Here is a 19711-nt window from a genome sequence, read left to right on the forward strand (position 1 = left end):
GTGAGACATACTCAGACTTAGTCAATTCTGCTTAAGTCTATGAAATTGAAACAAGGATCTGAGAAACAAGACAAGGAGATCAGACTGTTACAAAGTATTGCAACATATTACAAGGTTGTGGCAAGAACTTGACCTCTTTTATGATTTTGAATGGAAGTGTGCAGGTGATAGTGCCCAGTTCAAGAAAACAGTTGAGAAGGACCGTGTATTTGAATTTTTGGCTGGACTCAATGTTGAGTTAGATGAAGTGAGAGGACGAATTCTGCGCAAAGAGCCATTGCCTACCATTAGAGAAGTCTTCTCGGAAGTTAGGAGGGAAGAAAGCCGCAGGTTGGTGATGATGGGAAAGAAATCCTCTAGCACTCATAGTGAGAACTCTGCACTTAATGTAACAGCCACTGAAATGGCAGCAGCTGCAGTTAATCCAAAACCAACAAATCATCTACAGCGGAAGATTGAAAAGAAAACCAAGATCTGGTGTGATTTATGTAACAAACCAAGGCACACTTGAGAAATATGCTGGAAACTACATGGAAAACCATCAAATTGGAAGGTAGGCATATTTGGAGACAAGAATGGGTGTGGAATGCAAGCTACTATTGAAACCGAGGCATCTCCATTCAGTAAGGAGCAGCTTGATCATCTATCTAAAATGCTGAACCAAACTCAGGTTTCAAGTGTCTCATCAGGTTCTCTTGCCCAAAAAGGTAGCTCTTTAAGTGCTCTCACTAGTTCTTTAAATCCAGCACCTTGGATCATTGATTCTGGTGCATTTCATATTAACTAGTTTATCACATTTGTTTAGTACGTATTTATCAAGTTCTGGTCACTTAAAAATTTGTATTGCCGATGGTAGTTTGATACCAGTTGCACGAAAAGGTTCTATACTTCTCTCAGAAAACCTTGTTTTAAAATATGCCCTCCATGTCCTTAACCTTTCATGCAATCTTTTATCAGTTAGTAAACTCACTAAGGATTCTAATTGTGCTGTCAAATTTCTTGATTCTCACTGTGAATTTCAGGATGTATATCCAGGGAAGATGATTGGCAGTGCTACGATGGTTGATGTACTCTATTATTTTGATAATGAAATCTTCAAGAGTGGACAAGCTCAAGCTGCAAGTAGTAGTGATATTTCTATTTCTATTAAAAGTCAAATAATGTTATGGCACTATAAGTTAGGCAATCCCAGTTTCTTTTACTTAAAACATTTGTTTCCATCCCTGTTCAAAATTTAAATCCTTTGTTATTATTGTAGATTTAATGGAGGAATCAGTGGAGGAAAATCTTTCAGGAATTAATTTTGTTTCCTATTATTGAAGATTTGGTGTTATTAGAGGAATCAGTGGAGAAAAATCCTCCTTGTTTCCTATTTTCTAATTCTTTCCATTCTCATAATTTGTTCTCCTATATAAAGGATCCTCCACCATTGTATTGTATATGAATTAAGAGAGAATATATTATAAAGTGATGTAGCCCTTTGTGCTCTTTGTGCCGTGGATGTAGGCCTTAGTGGCTGAACCACATAATATCCTTGTGTTCTTCGTGTTTCATTCCTCTCTTTACTTCTATTTTATGCTTTACAACATGGTATCAGAGCCTAATTTCTCTTCCTAGGTTCGGACCCCTATTTTGGGATATTCCCTTAGCATCTGAAATGTTGCTAAGGGTTTCTTGGTGCTATTTGTGACTTGTTAGGGCTGCTGGTTTGTTCGGTGGTAATGTTCTTCGCCTTTGTCGTGTCTTCGACAGTTTTTGTTGACTTGTTTGGGCTGCCGGTGTGTTCGGTAGCATTGTCTTTGCCTTTACCGTGTCCTCGACAGTTTTTATCGACTTGTTTGGGCTGCCGGTGTGTTCGGTAGCATTGTCCTCGCCTTTGCCGTGTCTCCGGGAATTTTTTGTTGACTTGTTTGGGTTGTCACTTGTCGGTGTGTTCGGTAGCATTGTTCTTCGTCTTCTCTCTTTTTTTTCTTTTTTTTCCTAGTTGGTACTCACATACACTTGTCTCTTCTAAGATTTGAACTCCTGACCTCCCTTTGGGAGGTAAGAGGCTGATACCGCTAGGCCACTGGCCCGTTGGTTTAGTCTTCTCTCTTCATCATTCACACTTATCATCTCAATGTCAAGTTGGGCATTCATGCTCCAACTTAAGGGGGAGTATTGAAGATTTAATGGAGGAATCAGTGGAGGAAAATCTTTCAGGAATTAATGTTGTTTCCTATTATTGAGGATTTGGTGTTATTAGAGGAATCAGTGGAGAAAAATCCTCCTTGTTTCCTATTTTCTAATTCTTTTCATTCTCATAATTTCTTCTCCTATATAAAGGAGCCTCCATCATTGTATTGTATATGAATTAAGAGAGAATATATTATAAAGTGATGTAGCTCTTTGTGCTCTGTGCCGTGGATGTAGGCCATAGTGGCTGAATCACGTAATATCCTTGTGTTCTTCGTGTTTCATTTCTCTCTTCACGTCTGTTTTGTGCTTTACAACAGTTATTTCAATGTGAATCTTGTTAATTATCAAAGCATCATCGCGTTTCTTATCCTTCTCATTTATAACAAGCATCCAAACCATTTTATTTGATTCATAGTGATGTGTGGGGGCCTTCTCGGGTTACTAATGTGACTTGAACTAGGTGGTTCATCACTATCATTGATGACCATACTAGAGTGGTTGGGTATATCTTTTGAGAGAAAAATTTGAGGCTGCGAGAACGTTTAAAGAGTTTTATGCCATGATTGAAAACCAGTTTCAAACCCGGATTCAAGTATTTAAACCGACAATGGAAAATAATTCTTTAACTCTATTCTTGGTGATTTTTTGAAAGAAAATGGTATTTTCCATCATTCCACTTGCTTTGACACCCCACAACAAATCGGGATAGTTGAGAGAAAAAACTGCCATTTACTTGAGTTTGCTAGGGCAATAATGTTCACTAAATATCTATGGGGTGAGGCTTTTCTTACAGCTTCATACTTGATCAACAGAATGCCAACTAGGGTGTTGAAATTTGAGATGCCCCTAAACAGCTTGCTGTCAGTTTTTCCATATATTAGGATCTTCACCTCATTACCTCTTAAAGTGTTTGGATGCACTGCTTTTGTACATGTTCATACACGGGACCATTCAAAACTTGATCCTAGGGCTGAAAAGTGCGTGTTTGTTGGCTACTCTCCTAAACAGAAAGGGTATAAATGTTATAACCTCACCTCTAGAAAATTCTTTGTGAGTATGGATGTGACCTTTTTTGAGACTCAACCCTAGTTCACCAAAAATACTCTTCAGGGGGAGATTAATGAGAGGGAAGACCATTTTTGGGAAGTGTTGGGCGCTTTACCATTGCCGAGTGTGTCACCAAACCTTACCTTACCTATTGAACCTACTAAACCCACTATTTCAGCCTCTCCGAAGCCTATTGAGTCGAACATTATAGGCTACACTTCAGGGGGAGAACCACTTTAAATCCAATCTCAATCTGAGCTTCGTGTTTACTCTCGAAGACGGAAGGATCAAAATAAAGAGCACCAACCTACTACCTGCCAAGAAAATTCTCCAGATAAAGGCAACTTGAATGAAACAAGTATTTCTATCTCTAATCCATCTTTAATTCCTGAAACCAGCAATGAAGAAAGCCTTTCTCATGACCTTGATATTCATGTTGCACTTAAGAAGGGTACTCGCTCTTGTACCATGCATCTTATTGCTAAATATGTGTCCTACCATAGATTGTCTCCAAATTATAGAGCCTTTACCACTAATCTCTCTAGTGTTTCAATTCCTAGAACTATACAGGAGGCCTTGAATCATACTTTGAGTGGAAGGCAACAATTATGGAAGAGATGAGGGCTCTTGATGAGAACAAAACTTAGGAGATTGTTGAGGTGCCAAGGGAGAAGAAGACCTTAGTGTCACGCCCCGCCTATGGAGGTTGGGCCATGCAGACGACACGCGGACGCTGCATGGCAACTGCATGGCGAGTGGAGTTTCTAAAATCTTCCGGAGTTGTCTAAAGTTGTGTGGAAGATTCTAGATATGTGTAGTATATTCTAGAGCTCTCCAGAATCGTGTGGAGTAATATGGAGAGTTCTAGAATATTGTAGATACTTGTAGATAAGTATGGAAGTATGAAGAAGGTGGGAGAAGATTCTAGAGAATCGATCTCCACCGTTGGTTAGAATGCATCCTAGCCATCCATTAGGGATGGGGATGCCTATAAATAGAGGCAGGACTTCATTTTGTAGGCAATAAGTCTTAGAGTGAGTCTTGAGAGTCTTGTAGAGAGTTTGAGTGCTAGCCTTGTACAAAGCATTCTTTGAAGTAATAGAAGTGTTCTTTCCTTGCCAACTTAAGTGCCTTAGTATGTGTGAGTGTGCAAGCCAAGTGAGGAGAGGGCGAGGCCACTGCAACACTAGTAAGCGCACGAGGAGAGTGTGTTGGCTAAAGTGTGCACGAGAGTTAGGCTGACCAAGTCCTTGCGAGAGTAGAAGTAACGTCTTGGTGCCGCACGGGAGTAGCTAGAGTGGTGCTAAAACTCTAAGCCCGTGACAATAGGCTGCAAATGGGTGTTCATGGTCAAATATAAGGCTGGTGGTAATATTGCGAGATACAAGGCAAGACTCGTAGCTAAAGGCTTCACCCAAACATATGGAATAGGTTACCAAGAAACCTTTGCCCCTGGTGGCAAAGGTAAATTCAATACGGGTGCTGTTGTCTCTTACTGCAAGCTCGAGTTGGCCATTGCAACAGTTAGATATAAAGAATGCGTTCTTAAATGGTGAGCTAGAGGAAGAAGTGTTTATGAATCTACCACCAGGATTTGAAAATGATTATGGAGCTGGAAAGGTGTGTAAATTGAAGAAATCGCTATATAGTTTGAAACAATCACCCAGAGCATGGTTTGATCGATTCACTAAAGCTATCAAGGGTCATGGATATCGTCAAAGTCAAGCTGATCACACTCTGTTCTACAAACATTCAAGTGATGGTAAGATAGCCATACTTATTGTTTATGTGGATGACATAATCTTGACCGAAGATAATAAAAGAGAATTGGAGGATTTGAAGTCTTTTCTTGCAAAAGAATTTGAGATAAAAGATCTTGGAGCTTTGAAATACTTCCTAGGAATGGAATTTGCCAGATCCAAGAGAGGGATATTTGTCTCTCAAAGGAAGTATGTGTTGGATTTACTTATGGAGACACATTTACTTGGCTGCAAACCTATGGAACCCAATTTAAAGTTGCAGGCAGCAAGTGTAGAAAAAGTGGTGAACCGAGAGCAATTCCAAAGGCTGGTTGGAAGACTCATTTATCTTTCACACACTTGGCCAGATATTGCCTTTGCAATGAGTGTAGTGAATCAATTTATGCACTCACCAGGAGGAGAACACTTTGAGGCAGCCTACCGGATTCTTAAATACCTAAAGGGATCACCTCGAAGAGGTTTGTTATTTGAAAACCATGGCCATCTAAGGATTGAAGCCTATACTGATGCTGATTGGGCAGGTAGTGTGACGGATAAAAGATCTACTTCAGGTTACTGTACCTGTGTTGGTGGCAACTTGGTTACTTGGAGGAGCAAGAAGTAAACCGTTGTAGCAAGGAGAAGTGCAGAAGCTGAGTTCAGAGCAGTTGCTGATGGAATTTGTGAACTTTTGTGGCTGAAAAGATTACTTGAAGATCTTAAAATCTCAAGTCCGATGCCTATGAAGCTTTACTGTGATAATAAAGCTGCAATCAACATAGCTCACAATCCTGTCCAACATGATAGGACTAAGCATGTGGAAGTTGATCGACATTTTATTAAGGAGAAATTGGAAGGAGGAGTGATATGTATGCCCTATATTCCTACAGGAGAACAGGTAGCTGTTATCCTCACTAAAGGATTACCGAAGAGGAAATTTGACAATCTTACATGCAAGCTGGGAATGCAAGATATTTTTCGAGCCAGCTTGAGGGGGTGTGTGGAAAGATCTAGGCTGAATTGTTAGGAAATTAGTTAGGGAGGATTTTTAGGAATTATCCATAGTTAGATAGTTGACTTTTTTAAATTTTACATAAGTAGTTCCTATATTATAGGAATTATGATTTGTATATATCTTTTCCTTAGATAGAATTTGTAATACACTTCTATATGTATATAGGCCTATAAACTAACATATGTGATATGAAAAGAGAATATCAGAATTTATTCTTTTTCGCCTTTGTGTTCACCTTGATTATCTTTAAACTATTGTTCTTTAAGTATAACTTTCCTTATTGGAACAAATATCTGCTTCATCTTTGTTATTGCATTATTCACCTAACTAGCTTTATGTTGGTCGAAATTCTATTCTCTGCGGAATGATAGTCATACAATGGTCTGATATATATGTATATTTAATTAAGAATTTTCTCTTTGTAATCTTTGAATGTGTACTAGTAACCTGAGTTTTGCATTAGTGCTCCATTTTTGAATTTCTATTTTTCTTTTCGGTGTAGAGTGCATGAAGGACGGAAATCCTACCAATTTCAAGAATGCTCCCAAATCTCTGGTGAGAGAATCTTATGCCTTGGTTCTAGCAGGAAGCGGCCTGTTCTAAAATGGGAGAAGAACATGGCATGGCCAGGAAAACTTACTTTGACAGATAAAGCACTCTACTTTGAGGTATTTGATATTTGAGCAATTTTATGCATGAGGAAAAATAAAACGAGTGTTTATAATTTGAGATACTAATACCTTACATGTGATCTATTTCACTCAGATACTTTGGAATCGATGAGTAGCTAAATCTGATTATACATGGAACAGGAAAATAGTTGACGAATCAATCACAAACGCATAGTAAATAAAGTAAAACAGATACACTACATTTTTTATGGGAAAAACCCTAGAAAGGAAAAAAAAAAAAAAAAAAGCATGGGAACTAGTCTAGGTATTTAAAATCCACTATGAAGAAATATTTATAACTAGGTTAGCTAGACTAACCCAAGAATCCTCTGGTTCCTTTTGATTCAGACTCACGCCAGACGATCCAACCTGATCTTTGTTGCTGCTAGTCAACGAACTCGCTCCTCATGCAGTTCACTGCTCCTTTAATCCTTTGATCTCCAATGACTTGTCATGTTCATTCTTCTCCTTGCTTGATTCTCTCAATCACAGAGTATGGAAGTCTATGAAAAACGGTAGATTGATTCTCAAAGATTCTCTCTAAAAGATATAAATTCTCTCAATAGTATGTAAAGAGTTAAAATACCAGTAAGAGACACCTTAGACTTATTATAACCCCATATTTATTGCCAATATTCGATTCCTATGCAAAATTGGATGCTAAGTCCTCTTAAAAGTCTATTTATTTACATTAGTTTATTATTATGCTTCCTTTTCTAGCTATATATTTCCAAATCTGATTTTCTTATCAATTTTTTTTTGTCTTTTCAATGAAAAGGGCAAAAAATGAAATTTTCCTAGCATTTGCATGCACTCCTATATTCTTTAATTTTTAATATTCCTTTATTGATGTGTATCATCGTGTGCCTGTTCAAATATTTTGAAATTAGAGTCCTAGTTCATCTATTTTGTGAAAACCAAAGATACATTTTGTTAAAGTTGTGCCCAGTTATGGAAAACATAAAAGTGAGAAAGCTGTTTACGGACGTGATTATAATTTTTGGGCTGCAGCTAATTAAACATGAGCATGTGCAGAGATTAAGAAATGTTGAAGGCAAATATATATATATATATGTTAAGTAATGTTTAAGACACATTGTCTTCAGATAAGAATCTGAAAAAAAAAATTCCTCAATAGATTTGAACCGGACAAATCTATTGCGGAAAAAGTGTCTACATTTTTATCTGCGGAGTTCAAAATCTTAGAAACTTATTGTTATTTATTACTACTACTATTTTTATAGTTTTTGACATGATTGTATTTTCTACTTGTGAAGTTTTAAGTTCTAGCCGGTTTTGTTGTTTTATCCCATTTTAGAAGTTTCATTGGAGCAACCCCTCTCTCAAGTGGTTTATTGTATTGTACCTTTTCACAGGCAGTTGACTTGGCAAGGCAAAGAAATGCTGTTAGACTGGATCTAACAAGAAATGGTTCACGGGTAGAGAAAACCAGGGTTGGACCTTTGGGAACTGATATTTTTGACTCTGCTGTCTCTGTTTCCTCTGGTTTGGAGTGAGTAAGCCTCTCAATACTAGTCTGTAGAATTATTTGAGTTACTGATAACTGATTTTTCAAGCAGAAGCATCTATATAATAAGTTTATAACTATTATAAGATGCTCTACATGTTCAGCATCTAGCTGTTGTATGTTTCTCCATGCTATTACTTGATTCTGTCGATGAAATTCTCTCATGTCATGATATATGGGGAGAGAATTATACATTTATTAATCCAAAATAATAATATTAATAAAATCATTAGACGCTGATAGTTCATTGTATTTTAGCCTTGAAATAGCTGGGACCTAGGCGCATCCCTCTGAACCAGACTTGACCAAACAATTCTACCTGAAAGCCTTGAAATTGCTGATAGTTTAACTCAAAATGGAAAACTGGAATCAAATGGTTTCAAACATCCACAAAAACACCACCTTAATTCTGAGAAAAAAATAGGATAATTGACACATATAAATTTTTGTCAAGGTTGACGGCGGGGCTGCTGATGTCACCATGTGACAGTGACGTTAGCACACGCATGTTGTATACTGACATGTAGTTTACTCCTCCGACCTCCAATGGCTTTTGAATCCTGAGCTGATTTTCTAATACCTGGTTGAAGATGATACTAGACTTGAAAGATTAGGATTTGAGAAAAATTTAAAAAAGAGAGAAGGAAGAGAGGAGTTGTAAGGAAGGATTGAAGAGTGTCACCAACACCTCTACACACTATCTATTTATTTTGTCGAATAAGAAAAATTACAGAACTACCCTGAACGCTAATCATGCACTAATTATTCAAATATTCCAACAAAGGCAAATGGGACAATTAATAGATATAACAATAGGTTGATTGTGAAGGATTCACTCAAACATATGATATAAACTATGAGGAGACATTTGCATCGATTGTTCAAATCAGCTCCATTCGAGCACTTACTTCATGTGTAACAAATCTGGGTTTGACTCTTGAACAGTTAAATGTTAAAATTGCCTTTTTACATGGGGATCTAGAGGTGGAAGTGTACATGGAGATTCCTTCAGGCTTCTCATCACATGTAACTGAAGGGAAGGTGTGTAAATTGAAGAAGGCACTCTATGGATTGAAGAAATCTCCCAAAGCTTGGGTTGATAAATATTGTAAGGCTATGGTGAAGACTGGTTGCAAATATAGTCAAGCTGATCATACTATGTTCACAAAATGAGCAATTGACAAGATTACTATCCTTACTGCATATGTGGATGACATAGTTGTACACAACGATGATACCACCAAAGGTTGTAACCTAGTGGCACATCCTCACCTTCCAAAGTAGAAGGTTGAGGGTTCAAGTCCCCACAGGGGCAAGTGGGCGTGTGAGTGTGTTTCTTGCTCATGTAAAATAAAAATAAAAAATTTGTTGTAACCGGTGATGATGTCGAGGAGATCTCCAGATTGAAAGCTCTTCTAGCTGAATTCAAAATAAAAGACTCGGTAATTTATGATATTTCCTTAGAATTGAGGTTTCTAGATCTTGAAAAGGGATTTTCATTTGCTAGAGGAAATATATTATTGGTTTTCTGAGAAGAAACCAATATGTTGGGGTGTAGACCGGCAGACTTCCATATTGATGCAAATGATCACCTTAGAAGTGCCAAAAGAAATCAAGTAAATAAAGTTAAATATCAGAGACTTGTAGGGAAGTTTATATATCTTTCTCACACTCTACCAGATAGCTTATGCAATCGAGGTTGCAAGTCGGTATATGCATGACCCTCGCACTTCACATTTAGAGATTGTTTATTGTATTTTGAGGTACATGTTGGGGTTTTATCAATTAACTCAGGAGTGAGATTAGCTGATGAGGTCTTGACTGAAATAGTAAAGTAACAATCAAGAATGCAGTGAGTAGGATCGTATGGTCACGATTGCCCTAAACAGACCTAGAGGAGGGTGAATAGGTCTACAATGGAAACTTACCCAAATTTAAAATCCACGCAATACTTATTTCAATTACGCGCTTTATTTATCACTTGTTAAAGTAGTTGAAATTGAGGATGTAGTTGTAGAAACAAAGAGGAAGGGAGGAAGAGGAAGAGGAGAAGAGAAGTTCTGTAAAAGGTAGAGAGCGTGTATCCGGGTTTTCCACACCTCTCACCCTATTTATATATTAGGAAGATAGAAGCCTGCTGATAAGACGAGGGAACAGAGATAGATGACAAGGTAAAATCGAAAGACTGCAATAAGGAAGAAATATGATTGTAGGACACAAAGTTAGCAACAAGATGCTAAGGTACAAGTACTCTTACGTCGACGCAACGCAATAGGCAAATCATCAATGGTAGAAGTGGATGATGAAGGAACAGGAACCTCTAGTCGAGAAGACGTTGTGTCCGGACCATAAGGAAAAAGGGGCCAAGATTTAGAGTGCTGACAAACCTGTAATGGAGAAATAGAAAGTGTAGGATTAGAAGGTGGAGCTATTAGCATTGGAAGAGTCAGGAAAGATGAGAAAGGCTCCCCTCATAAGCGGATATGTGATCCGGAGACGAACACTGACCAGAGGACAAAAAGAAGGTAGAGGACTAAAAAAAAGGTAACATTGGCACTCACAAAGTATCGATTGGATTGAGGACTATAACATCGATATCCCTTTTGTGTGTGGAAATATCCAAGAAAAACACATTTACGAGCATAAGGAGACAGTTTGTCACGACCACGATCCAATATATGAACGAAGGCTACATAAACCAAAAACACGAGGAGTGAGCTGAAAGGGAGAGATACTAGGATATAAAAGAGAAAAGGGAGTCTAATTATTTACAACAGCAGAAGGCATACGATTAATGAGATAACAAGTAGTAAGAATTGTATAGCCCAAAAATGTTTTGGCACCTTCATATTGAACAAGGTATGAGCAACATCCAATAGATGGCAATGCTTTCGTTCAGCAACACTATTCTATTGAGAAGTGTGGGCACAACTGGTCTAATGAATAATACCACGATCATCACAAAAGGAATTTATGATAGCCTATTTATATTCCAAGGCATTATAAGATCGAATTTTTTTAACGCGCTTACCAAACTGAGTAAAAATTTCATTATAAAATTTAGCAACAATACGAGGTAACTCAGATCTTTCTTTCATTAAAAATAGCCGTGTCATTCAAGAATAATCATCAACAAATATAACAAGATAAAGAAATCCATTCAAACTGGCGGTTCGAGAAGGACCCCATATGTCCATATGAACTACATTAAAATGCTTAGTTTGACAACTATGACTACGACTCGGAAAGGAACTACGGTGATGCTTGCCTAACTGGCAAGCTTTACATTTTAAAATAGACACACAACTCAACTTAGGAATCGCTAATCTTAACTTTGCCAATGACGGGTGACCCAAACAAAAATGCCACCGAAGAGGAGAGATGGTAGCACTCAAAGCTGATGATAAGATAGGAGGTGGTTCATCAAGATCCAGATAATATAGCCCGTCCTTCTCATGCCCCGAACCAATCATCTTCTTCGTCCCGAGATCCTGAAAAACACATCAAGTGGGAGGAAAGGTTATGGAACAATGTAATGCTTTAGTCAATTGACTTACAGAAAGAAAATTAAAAGGAAAATTAGGGACATAGAGATTGGACTATAAGGACAATGAATGGGTAGGGTGAAGAACACCTTTCCCAAGGACAGACCTAGAAGAACCATCTGCTAGAACAATATGGTGTTTAATAGGTGTTAAGGCAGAAAAGAGAGATGATCTACCAGACGTGTGAGCTAGCTCCGGAGTCAATGACCCAAGACGAAGGAGATTGAGCCACACATGCAATATTACCTGAATTGGCAAGGTAGCAGTGGAAGTGGACGGGAGAGCAGATTGTAGTGTCTAAATGAACTCAATAAGTTGAGTACTGAGTGCATCATGAGAACCAGAATCAGAAGCTACATGTCGAAATGTAGTGCGAGGCCACCGGTAACCTGATGCACATACGATGGTTTGAAATATTTCACCCAACAATAAGAGTCGGTGTGGTTTATACCACCACAATGATCACACTTCCTATCACCATGTCCACTAGAGCGGCGGTCACCATGAAAACTGCGACTACCACGAGAACTACCACCACCTCCACTGCTAGATAGTAATGCAGAAGACTTTGTACAAGATGCAGTAGAGCTTTGCCCCAAAGATGATCTTAGTAGTCAAAGATAAGCATTAGCAGCTGTGGGTAACATCTCGCTAGTGAGAATCTGATCTTTGAAGCCACAAAAATCTGTCTAAACCAAATAACAATGAGCCAATCATAAACTCCTCACAATGACGCTTTTGTTGCTCTAAATTAGTAGTAAATGGTCGATGTTGCAGTAACTAATCCCACAAATTCTTCATGTTACTGTAGTATTCCAACAATGGTTTCCCAGATTGCTTAGTAGCTAAAATCTTCTCATACAACTCAAACCGAGAAACATTACTCTGGTGCGAATATGACTGTGCAAAAGAGTCCCTAATCTTCTTAGAAGAGTCACAAAATTCAACTGTACTAGGAATATCATGTTTCATACTGTGTTAGCCATCCCATAACAACACAATCATCACATGCCTGGTCTTTAAGTTCCTTATTGTCAGAGGGGGGATTATCAGTGAAGTATTTCAACTTCCTTTTCCACGCAGAAAAATCTGAACAGCATGAGCCCAAGACGGATAATTATTGCCATTTAATTTTCTTAGGCAAATCATCATCCTTGAGCAGTTGTAATTTATTTTAGAAGGATTCAAACCTATAAATGTAAAAGGGGAGTGTACAATTCTGTTCTTTGTAGTCTGAAGCGGAACAGAGATCAAAGACTTGGAAAAAATATTCAGACTAAATAATTGGGTCTAAATGACAAACCAAGTACAAAACTTAAGAGATCAAAGACTTGGACTCGGTAGTTGACTGCTATCGGCTTGATAGCGGGGGGCTGACCTAGGATGTGCAATTTCTGAGATCTTTTTAGGATTGGGAGCTGGATGACGTCTATGGATTTTTGGAACTTTTGTATAGCCAGGAGATTCATGGCGGAGGTAGGGATTCTCTTGTTTGGGTGCCTTCTTCTCGGGGAAGCTTCGAAGTGAGATCCCAATTTGGATGTCTTTCAGACCTAGTCGGGACTACGTTTCTGTGGAAGGCAGTGTGGCGATCCAAGGCACTGCTCTAAGTAGTTTTCTTTGCTTGGACAGTGGTGGGGCAAAATTTTGACGCTTGACAACTTGTGGAGGAGAAAACAAATCACTGTTAACCGGTGTTGCATGTGTAAGTGTAATGGACAGCCGGATGACCATCTTCTTTTGCATTGTCCAGTGGCTTTTGATTGTTGGAGCCTTTTGTTGGGTCTTTTTGAAGTTCCGTGGGTCATGCCTAGATCTGTGAGAGGATTAATGGATGTTTGGAGAGTGTGCTACCTGGGAGCACGGCTCGTGGGTATTGGAGGATGGCGCCCTTATGCCTATGGTGGTGTTTGTGGAGGGAGCGGAATAAAAGATCTTTCGAAGGAGAGGAATCTTCTATTGTTGTTCTTAAATTTTTTTTATTAGCTCTCTTTTGTTGGCCTTCAGGTAGACATTGTTCCTCCCCTGAGGAGACAATAGATTTTCTGAGTTCCTTGGGGCCTTAGGGTCCCATGTGTCTCGTGTTGTTTTGGGACGCGTTCCCCTTTTGAACGCTTTTTATGAATTTTCTTACTCATCAAAAAAAAAATTTAAAAAAAAAAAAAAATTGAAGGTTCTAGAAAAACGTTTTCTCAATGCACAAGCAATGTCTAGGCATGGAAACTTTGAACTTTACAAAATAAGCATGGATGCATGTTTAAAAAACTTTTTCTTTATGCATAAGCACCTGCCTAAGTAGGTTTTTGAAAAACTTGGAAACCTAGCATATATGGCCTATAGCATAAAAAGGTAACTTTCCTAATACTTATAAGGAATGTGTATATATGTATGTGTATATATATATATAAGAGCTCTAGAATCTTAATCTTAACATATATATGTTAAGACAAAGGATGGAACTCTTGAATTCAACAAGGATGCTTTTTGCTTAAAAAGAGGCTGTTACCAAGTGATGTTCCCACTTATGCAGGATGCTGGAAACCTCTGGCATTATTTATTGCTTATCTAGCATTAAATTGTTGTAGAGACATGGGAGATAGAGTTTCTCATAAGTCGTGAAAATGCAATTTTTGTTTTCTTTTGTGTCAATTATGAATTTCCTCTGCCTTCTATTTACATCCTCCTCATAAACTCTTTTAAGATCGCTAAGTTCATGTCTTTATTGTATATGTCTAATCAGGTCTGAAACATGGGTACTTGAACTTATTGATTTGGGAGGTGAAATGAGACGAGATGTGTGGCATGCATTTATTAGTGAAGTAATTGCTTTACACAATTTCATACGAGAGTATGGACCCAAGGATGGTGATCAGTCAGTATATCATGTGTATGGTGCTCACAAAGGGAAGGCAAGGGCTATCACTCATGCTATTAATGGTATTGCAAGACTTCAGGCGCTTCAGTTTATGCGGAAGCTCTTGGATGATCCCACTAAACTTGTTCAACTTTCATATTTACAAAATGCACCCTATGGTGATGTTGTTTACCAAACTCTGGCCGTAAATTGTTGGGGTGGACCGCTAGTTACAAAAATTACAGAGGGAGGGTATCAACCGGGTCAAGAAGTGAGGCCATCTGATGAGGTATCAGAAAGTAGTAATCATGTGTTTGACATGGATGGAAGTGTATACTTGAGGAAGTGGATGAGATCTCCATCATGGGCATCTAGTGCTTCAGTTGATTTCTGGAAGAACTCTTCAGTAAGACAAGGCTTAGTTTTGAGTAAAAATCTTGTAGTGGCTGATATGACTTTGGTGGAAAAGGCAGCAATTGCTTGCAGAGAGAAATGCCGGGTTGTTGAAAAAACACAAGCCACTATAGACGCGGCAATGCTGGAAGGGATACCCAGTAACATAGACCTTTTCAAGGTTGGACTATGTCTAGTCTCTTTCTTATTCTTCTTTCCCTGACTCTTTGTATAGTTCCTCATAGGCTAGATTTATGCATGAGCATTGAATCAAATCATGATCTGTGTGTGTGTGTGTGTAATCATGATTTTAAACTCTATATAATGTAAATCTTTATCTGAATAGACTTTTGATTGGTAAGTTTTTTTGTACTTCTAAAACATCTAGAAAAAAAATTCACTTGAGACTGAAGTTTACAATTTTGTTATCAGATGGCTGGTATCACATTAATATTGGTTTTTTAATTTTGGTTTGTCATTATCAAATTTTTGCTCTGTGTCTTGATAAATGATGTAGTCAGTGATTTTGTGAACCATTGGAAGCACCCAAAGAAGGATAGGAATGCGAGGAGGACCAAACAAAATTCCTAATTTTCTGCAGAGTCAACTTTATGTCTTTTAGAAACTTTCCATAAATTTCCATACTCTGAAATTTCCTGATTCTGTAATTTTTCTGATTTCCAGCAATTTTCCTGTTTTGTTTTAGTCTATATTTGGTAGTAAGCCAATCTATGGCTAAGAACGAAACTCTATATTAAGTCTTGTAATAGCTAGGGTTTCATCATTGGTTGAAAATATAATTTTACAGCAATTACAGCTTGCTTTTGAGTCCCAAGTCCTCTAATTTTTGCTTATGGCATTCCCGTCTTGGACATGTTTCTAGTTCTCGTTTACAATATTTAGCCTCCACTGGTGTTTCGGGGAATTTGCATAGTCATGACATTTTGATTGTAGTGGTTGCAAACTTGCAAAATTTTCTGCTTTGCCCTTTAATAAGAGTTCTACTATTTCTATGGCACCTTTTGATTTAGTTCATTTTGATGTGTGGGGACTGTTGTCAGGGGCTTATTTGTTATTAATTATATAATGTTGGGGCTTATGTGTAATTTCTGAAACTTATTATTATAAATATAATGTGGTGGAAGAATGAAAGGATTATTTTCATTCTCTCTCTCTTTTTCTCTCAACCTCTTTCTTCTCTTTTTCTTCTTCTTATACTTTACTCTTTGATTTTATTCTCTCTTAAAGTCAATATGGTTAATCACATCCACACATACTACAGATCCAACTGATTTTTAAGAGATTCCAAGATGGGATTTGTTTGCAAAAATTTACTGGACCTGCTTTTGATCTATTGCAGTCTCGATCGTTTTTTTTTTTATTTTTTTATTTTTTTTATTTTTATTTTTTTTCATGTTCGCGAGGTTATGCAACAATGGCTTTTTCTTCGTCGTTCGTGATTCTGGTATGGTCGACTTTGTTACTTTCTATTGTTTGTGTGGTGACTGTGTGGTCGCTTTTTTATGCATCTAAGAATACATTTATCTTTCTAGTTGAAGTTCGTGTGTTAGAGAGGTGGTTCTCTACGTATTTTCTTGTTGTTTTTGTTTATAAGGATTAATACCCAGAAACTGTTTGATAAAATGTGTGGCTCAGATGTGACTTTAAAAGAAGCTGGGTCTTCCACAAGTTTGACTCCAGTATTGGGAGGTAGTAGTGATCACCATTCAGGCCTTTGTATTACGATTGTTAGGCTGGATGAGATGAACTATATGGAGTGGGCTCATTAATCTGCTCGAATGCATATCACTGGTCGTAGGATGATCGACCATATCGAAGGGACTGTCACGTATCCCTCCAAGAGTAATCTTGAATTCAAATAGTGGAGTTCAAATAATGCACTAGTTATGACGTGGTTGTTGCAGTCAATGCTGCCACAGATCAGCAAAGGGTTTTTGTTTGTGAAAACGGCTAAAGAGCTATAGCATGCTGTAGAAGAGACATATTCCTCGGTTGGTAATTTTGCAAAACTATATGAACTCCAACAACAGATATCAAGATTCAAGCAGGAAGACCAAACTCTTGCTACATATTACCACACTCTACGTGGCAAATGGGAAGAGTCAGATCACTACCAAGACTGCATACCTGTGTGTGCAGCTGATGTTAAAGCATTTCGTGCTATGGTAGAAAAGAATCGAATCTATGAGTTCTTGGGTGGTCTACATCCGAGATATGAGCATGCCAGGGTACAAGTGTTAGGCAGGTATCCAGCCCTTACTTCTGTTAAAGATGTGTTTTCGTATATCCAGGCTCAGGAAAGTAGAATGAAGGCTATGTTTGCATCTGTATACACTACGCCTGAGTTAGAAGTACCATTGTCTGAGAGATCTACTCTAGCCACACAACAATGGAACAAGTACAATCCTCCAAATGGAAGGAAGCAGGATGACAAGAGCAAGTTGAGGTGTGAACACTGTGGGCGTACGCGACACACTAGGGAAACATGTTGGAATCTACACGGTTGCCCTACTCCAGCTCCTGCACATGCGAATGCTAGGCCAACGCCTGGGCCATTTAGGGGGTTATCTACGGCAAGTACTGCAAAGCGTGAGACTACTTTTACTACTCATATCTCCTCAGTGCCACCGAGTTCTTTGTCTGGGGCTGAACTTGATGCTCTTCGACATTTACTAGCTCAAAATGCCTCCATTTCTACCCCTAACTTCGTTCAAACAAGTACTTCTCATTCGGCACATGAGGTTTCCACATTATCTGTGGGCCACCCTGGATCATTGATGCAGGAGTCACTGATCACATGACTGGTATGACATCTGATTTCGTACAGTTTATGGTCTGGTAAAGATAAGGTTAGAGTGGCTGATGGCACCTTCACCTCCATTGCGGGGAAGGGCACTGTTTCCGCCTCTCCTAATCTTACCTTATCCTCTGTTCTTCATGTCCCACCAATAACCTCCTTTCTGTTGGTCACATTACAAAAGGCTTGAATTGTAGTGTAACCTTTTTCCCATCTCACTGTGTGTTTCAAGACTTGGATACAAGGAAGACGATTGGAGTGGATGTGAGGACAATGGCTTGTATTTGCTGAACACGAGGCCAACTTCTTATTATGTTGCAAATCAATCTAGTGTTAGGAATAGTAATGTCAATAAAGATCTGTTAATGTGATGACATAATAAACTAGGTCATTTACCTCTTCCTGTTTTGAAGCATGTGCTTCCCCAGTTTGCTTCTGTTGAATCTTTTGGAGTTAAATTGTGAAACATGCGTTCTTGTTAAACAATGTCATGTGTCTTATCTTACTAGTATTAATAAAAGTACAGCTCTTTTGCAGCTTGTTCATTCTGATGTGTAGGGTCCTGAACCTACTACTTCGTTACTTGGTTTTCATTACTTTGTTGTGTTTGTTGATGACTTTAGTCGATATACTTGGCTTTATCTTATGAAAATCAAAGATGAAGTTCATTCCATTTTTAAAACCTTTCATAGGATGATATGTACTCAGTTTGGTTGTCCCTCAAAAGCCTTCGATCTGATAATGGAGGAGAGTTTATGTATGGTGGTTTTGCCTCCTTTTTTGCTGATAACGGGATTTTCCATCAAACCTCCTGTGTCGATACACAACAACAGAACGGTGTAGCTAAAAGAAAACACCGTCATATTACAGAGGTGACCCGTTTTCTTTAAATTGGGATGGGAGTGCCTAAAAGTTATTGGGCTGATGCAACCTTAATAGCTACATACCTTATCAATCGCATGCCTTCTAAGGTTCTTGGCTATCAATCCCCCTTCTGTGTCTTACACTATCACACTGCCTTGTTCACTATCCCTTCAAAAGTGTTTGGTTATGTTTGTTATGTTCACATTCATCATCGAGGGACAAAATGGACCCTAAGGCAATTCGATGTGTCTTTCTTGGATACTCCGCCACTCAGAAAGGGTATCGGTGTTATAACCCTACCACTTGTTGTCCCTTTGTCTCCATGGATGTTACATTCTTTGAGGATTTTTTTCTTCTTATTTATTTATTTATTATTTTTTTTTTGTGGGATACTTTACTGGGGGAGACTACTATAAAGGTAGAGAATCTGTCGTCCATTTAGAGGGAATGCCCCCTTCCTTTGCGTGTTCCCATTCAGGGGGAGCTTCTTATTGAGGTGCCTATGTCTGGTCCTCCTACCACTAATGATTTGCGGCAGGGAAAGCAGCCAATTGTCTACAGTAGGACGGTAAAATGAGTCATTGACTCACCCCAGGACCAAGGAGTCTCCCTCGATCCAGGTAATTCCTCAGTTGACATTGATACTCCTGATTCTTTTCCTAATAGTATTCCTGTTGATCTTGATGTCCCTATTGCCTATCGTAAGGGTGTTTGTAGTTGTACAAAACATCCCATATCTCAGTTTGTATCCTATGATGCCTTATCTCCAACATATTGTGCTTGCACTTCATGTATCTCCTCTGTATCTGTTCCTTCTAGTGTTTCAGATGCTCTCAGTCAAACTCCATGGAAAGAAGCCATGCTTGAAGAGATGAAGGCCCTTGAGAAGAATGGTACTTGGGATATTGTTCCGTTACCTAGGGGTAAGAAACCAGTAGGCTGCAAATGGGTCTACACAATAAAGTATCATGCAAACGAAACAATTGAGAGATATAAAGCCCGGTTAGTTGCAAAGGGCTTCACTCATACCTATGGGATTGATTATTTGGAAACATTTGC

At 38.5% G+C, this 19711-nt stretch overlaps 1 protein-coding gene across 2 annotated transcripts in view; it reads left to right on the top strand.

Moving 5' to 3' along the window:
- Positions 1-19711, top strand: part of LOC132300399 (uncharacterized) — a 52785-nt gene that overhangs the window by 24114 nt on the left and 8960 nt on the right. For both annotated transcript variants that reach the window (XM_059797442.1, XM_059797443.1), the window contains exons 6-8: positions 6482-6647; positions 8027-8163; positions 14464-15151. In XM_059797442.1, the coding sequence (XP_059653425.1) occupies positions 6482-6647; positions 8027-8163; positions 14464-15151 (991 nt within the window). The remainder of the gene's footprint in view (positions 1-6481; positions 6648-8026; positions 8164-14463; positions 15152-19711) is intronic.

The sequence above is a fragment of the Cornus florida genome, unplaced genomic scaffold, assembly GCF_030987335.1.
Source record: "Cornus florida cultivar Cherokee Brave unplaced genomic scaffold, ASM3098733v1 CherokeeBrave_3.0.0_Hap2_Chr03, whole genome shotgun sequence".
In the NCBI taxonomy this organism is placed as follows: Eukaryota; Viridiplantae; Streptophyta; class Magnoliopsida; order Cornales; family Cornaceae; genus Cornus; species Cornus florida.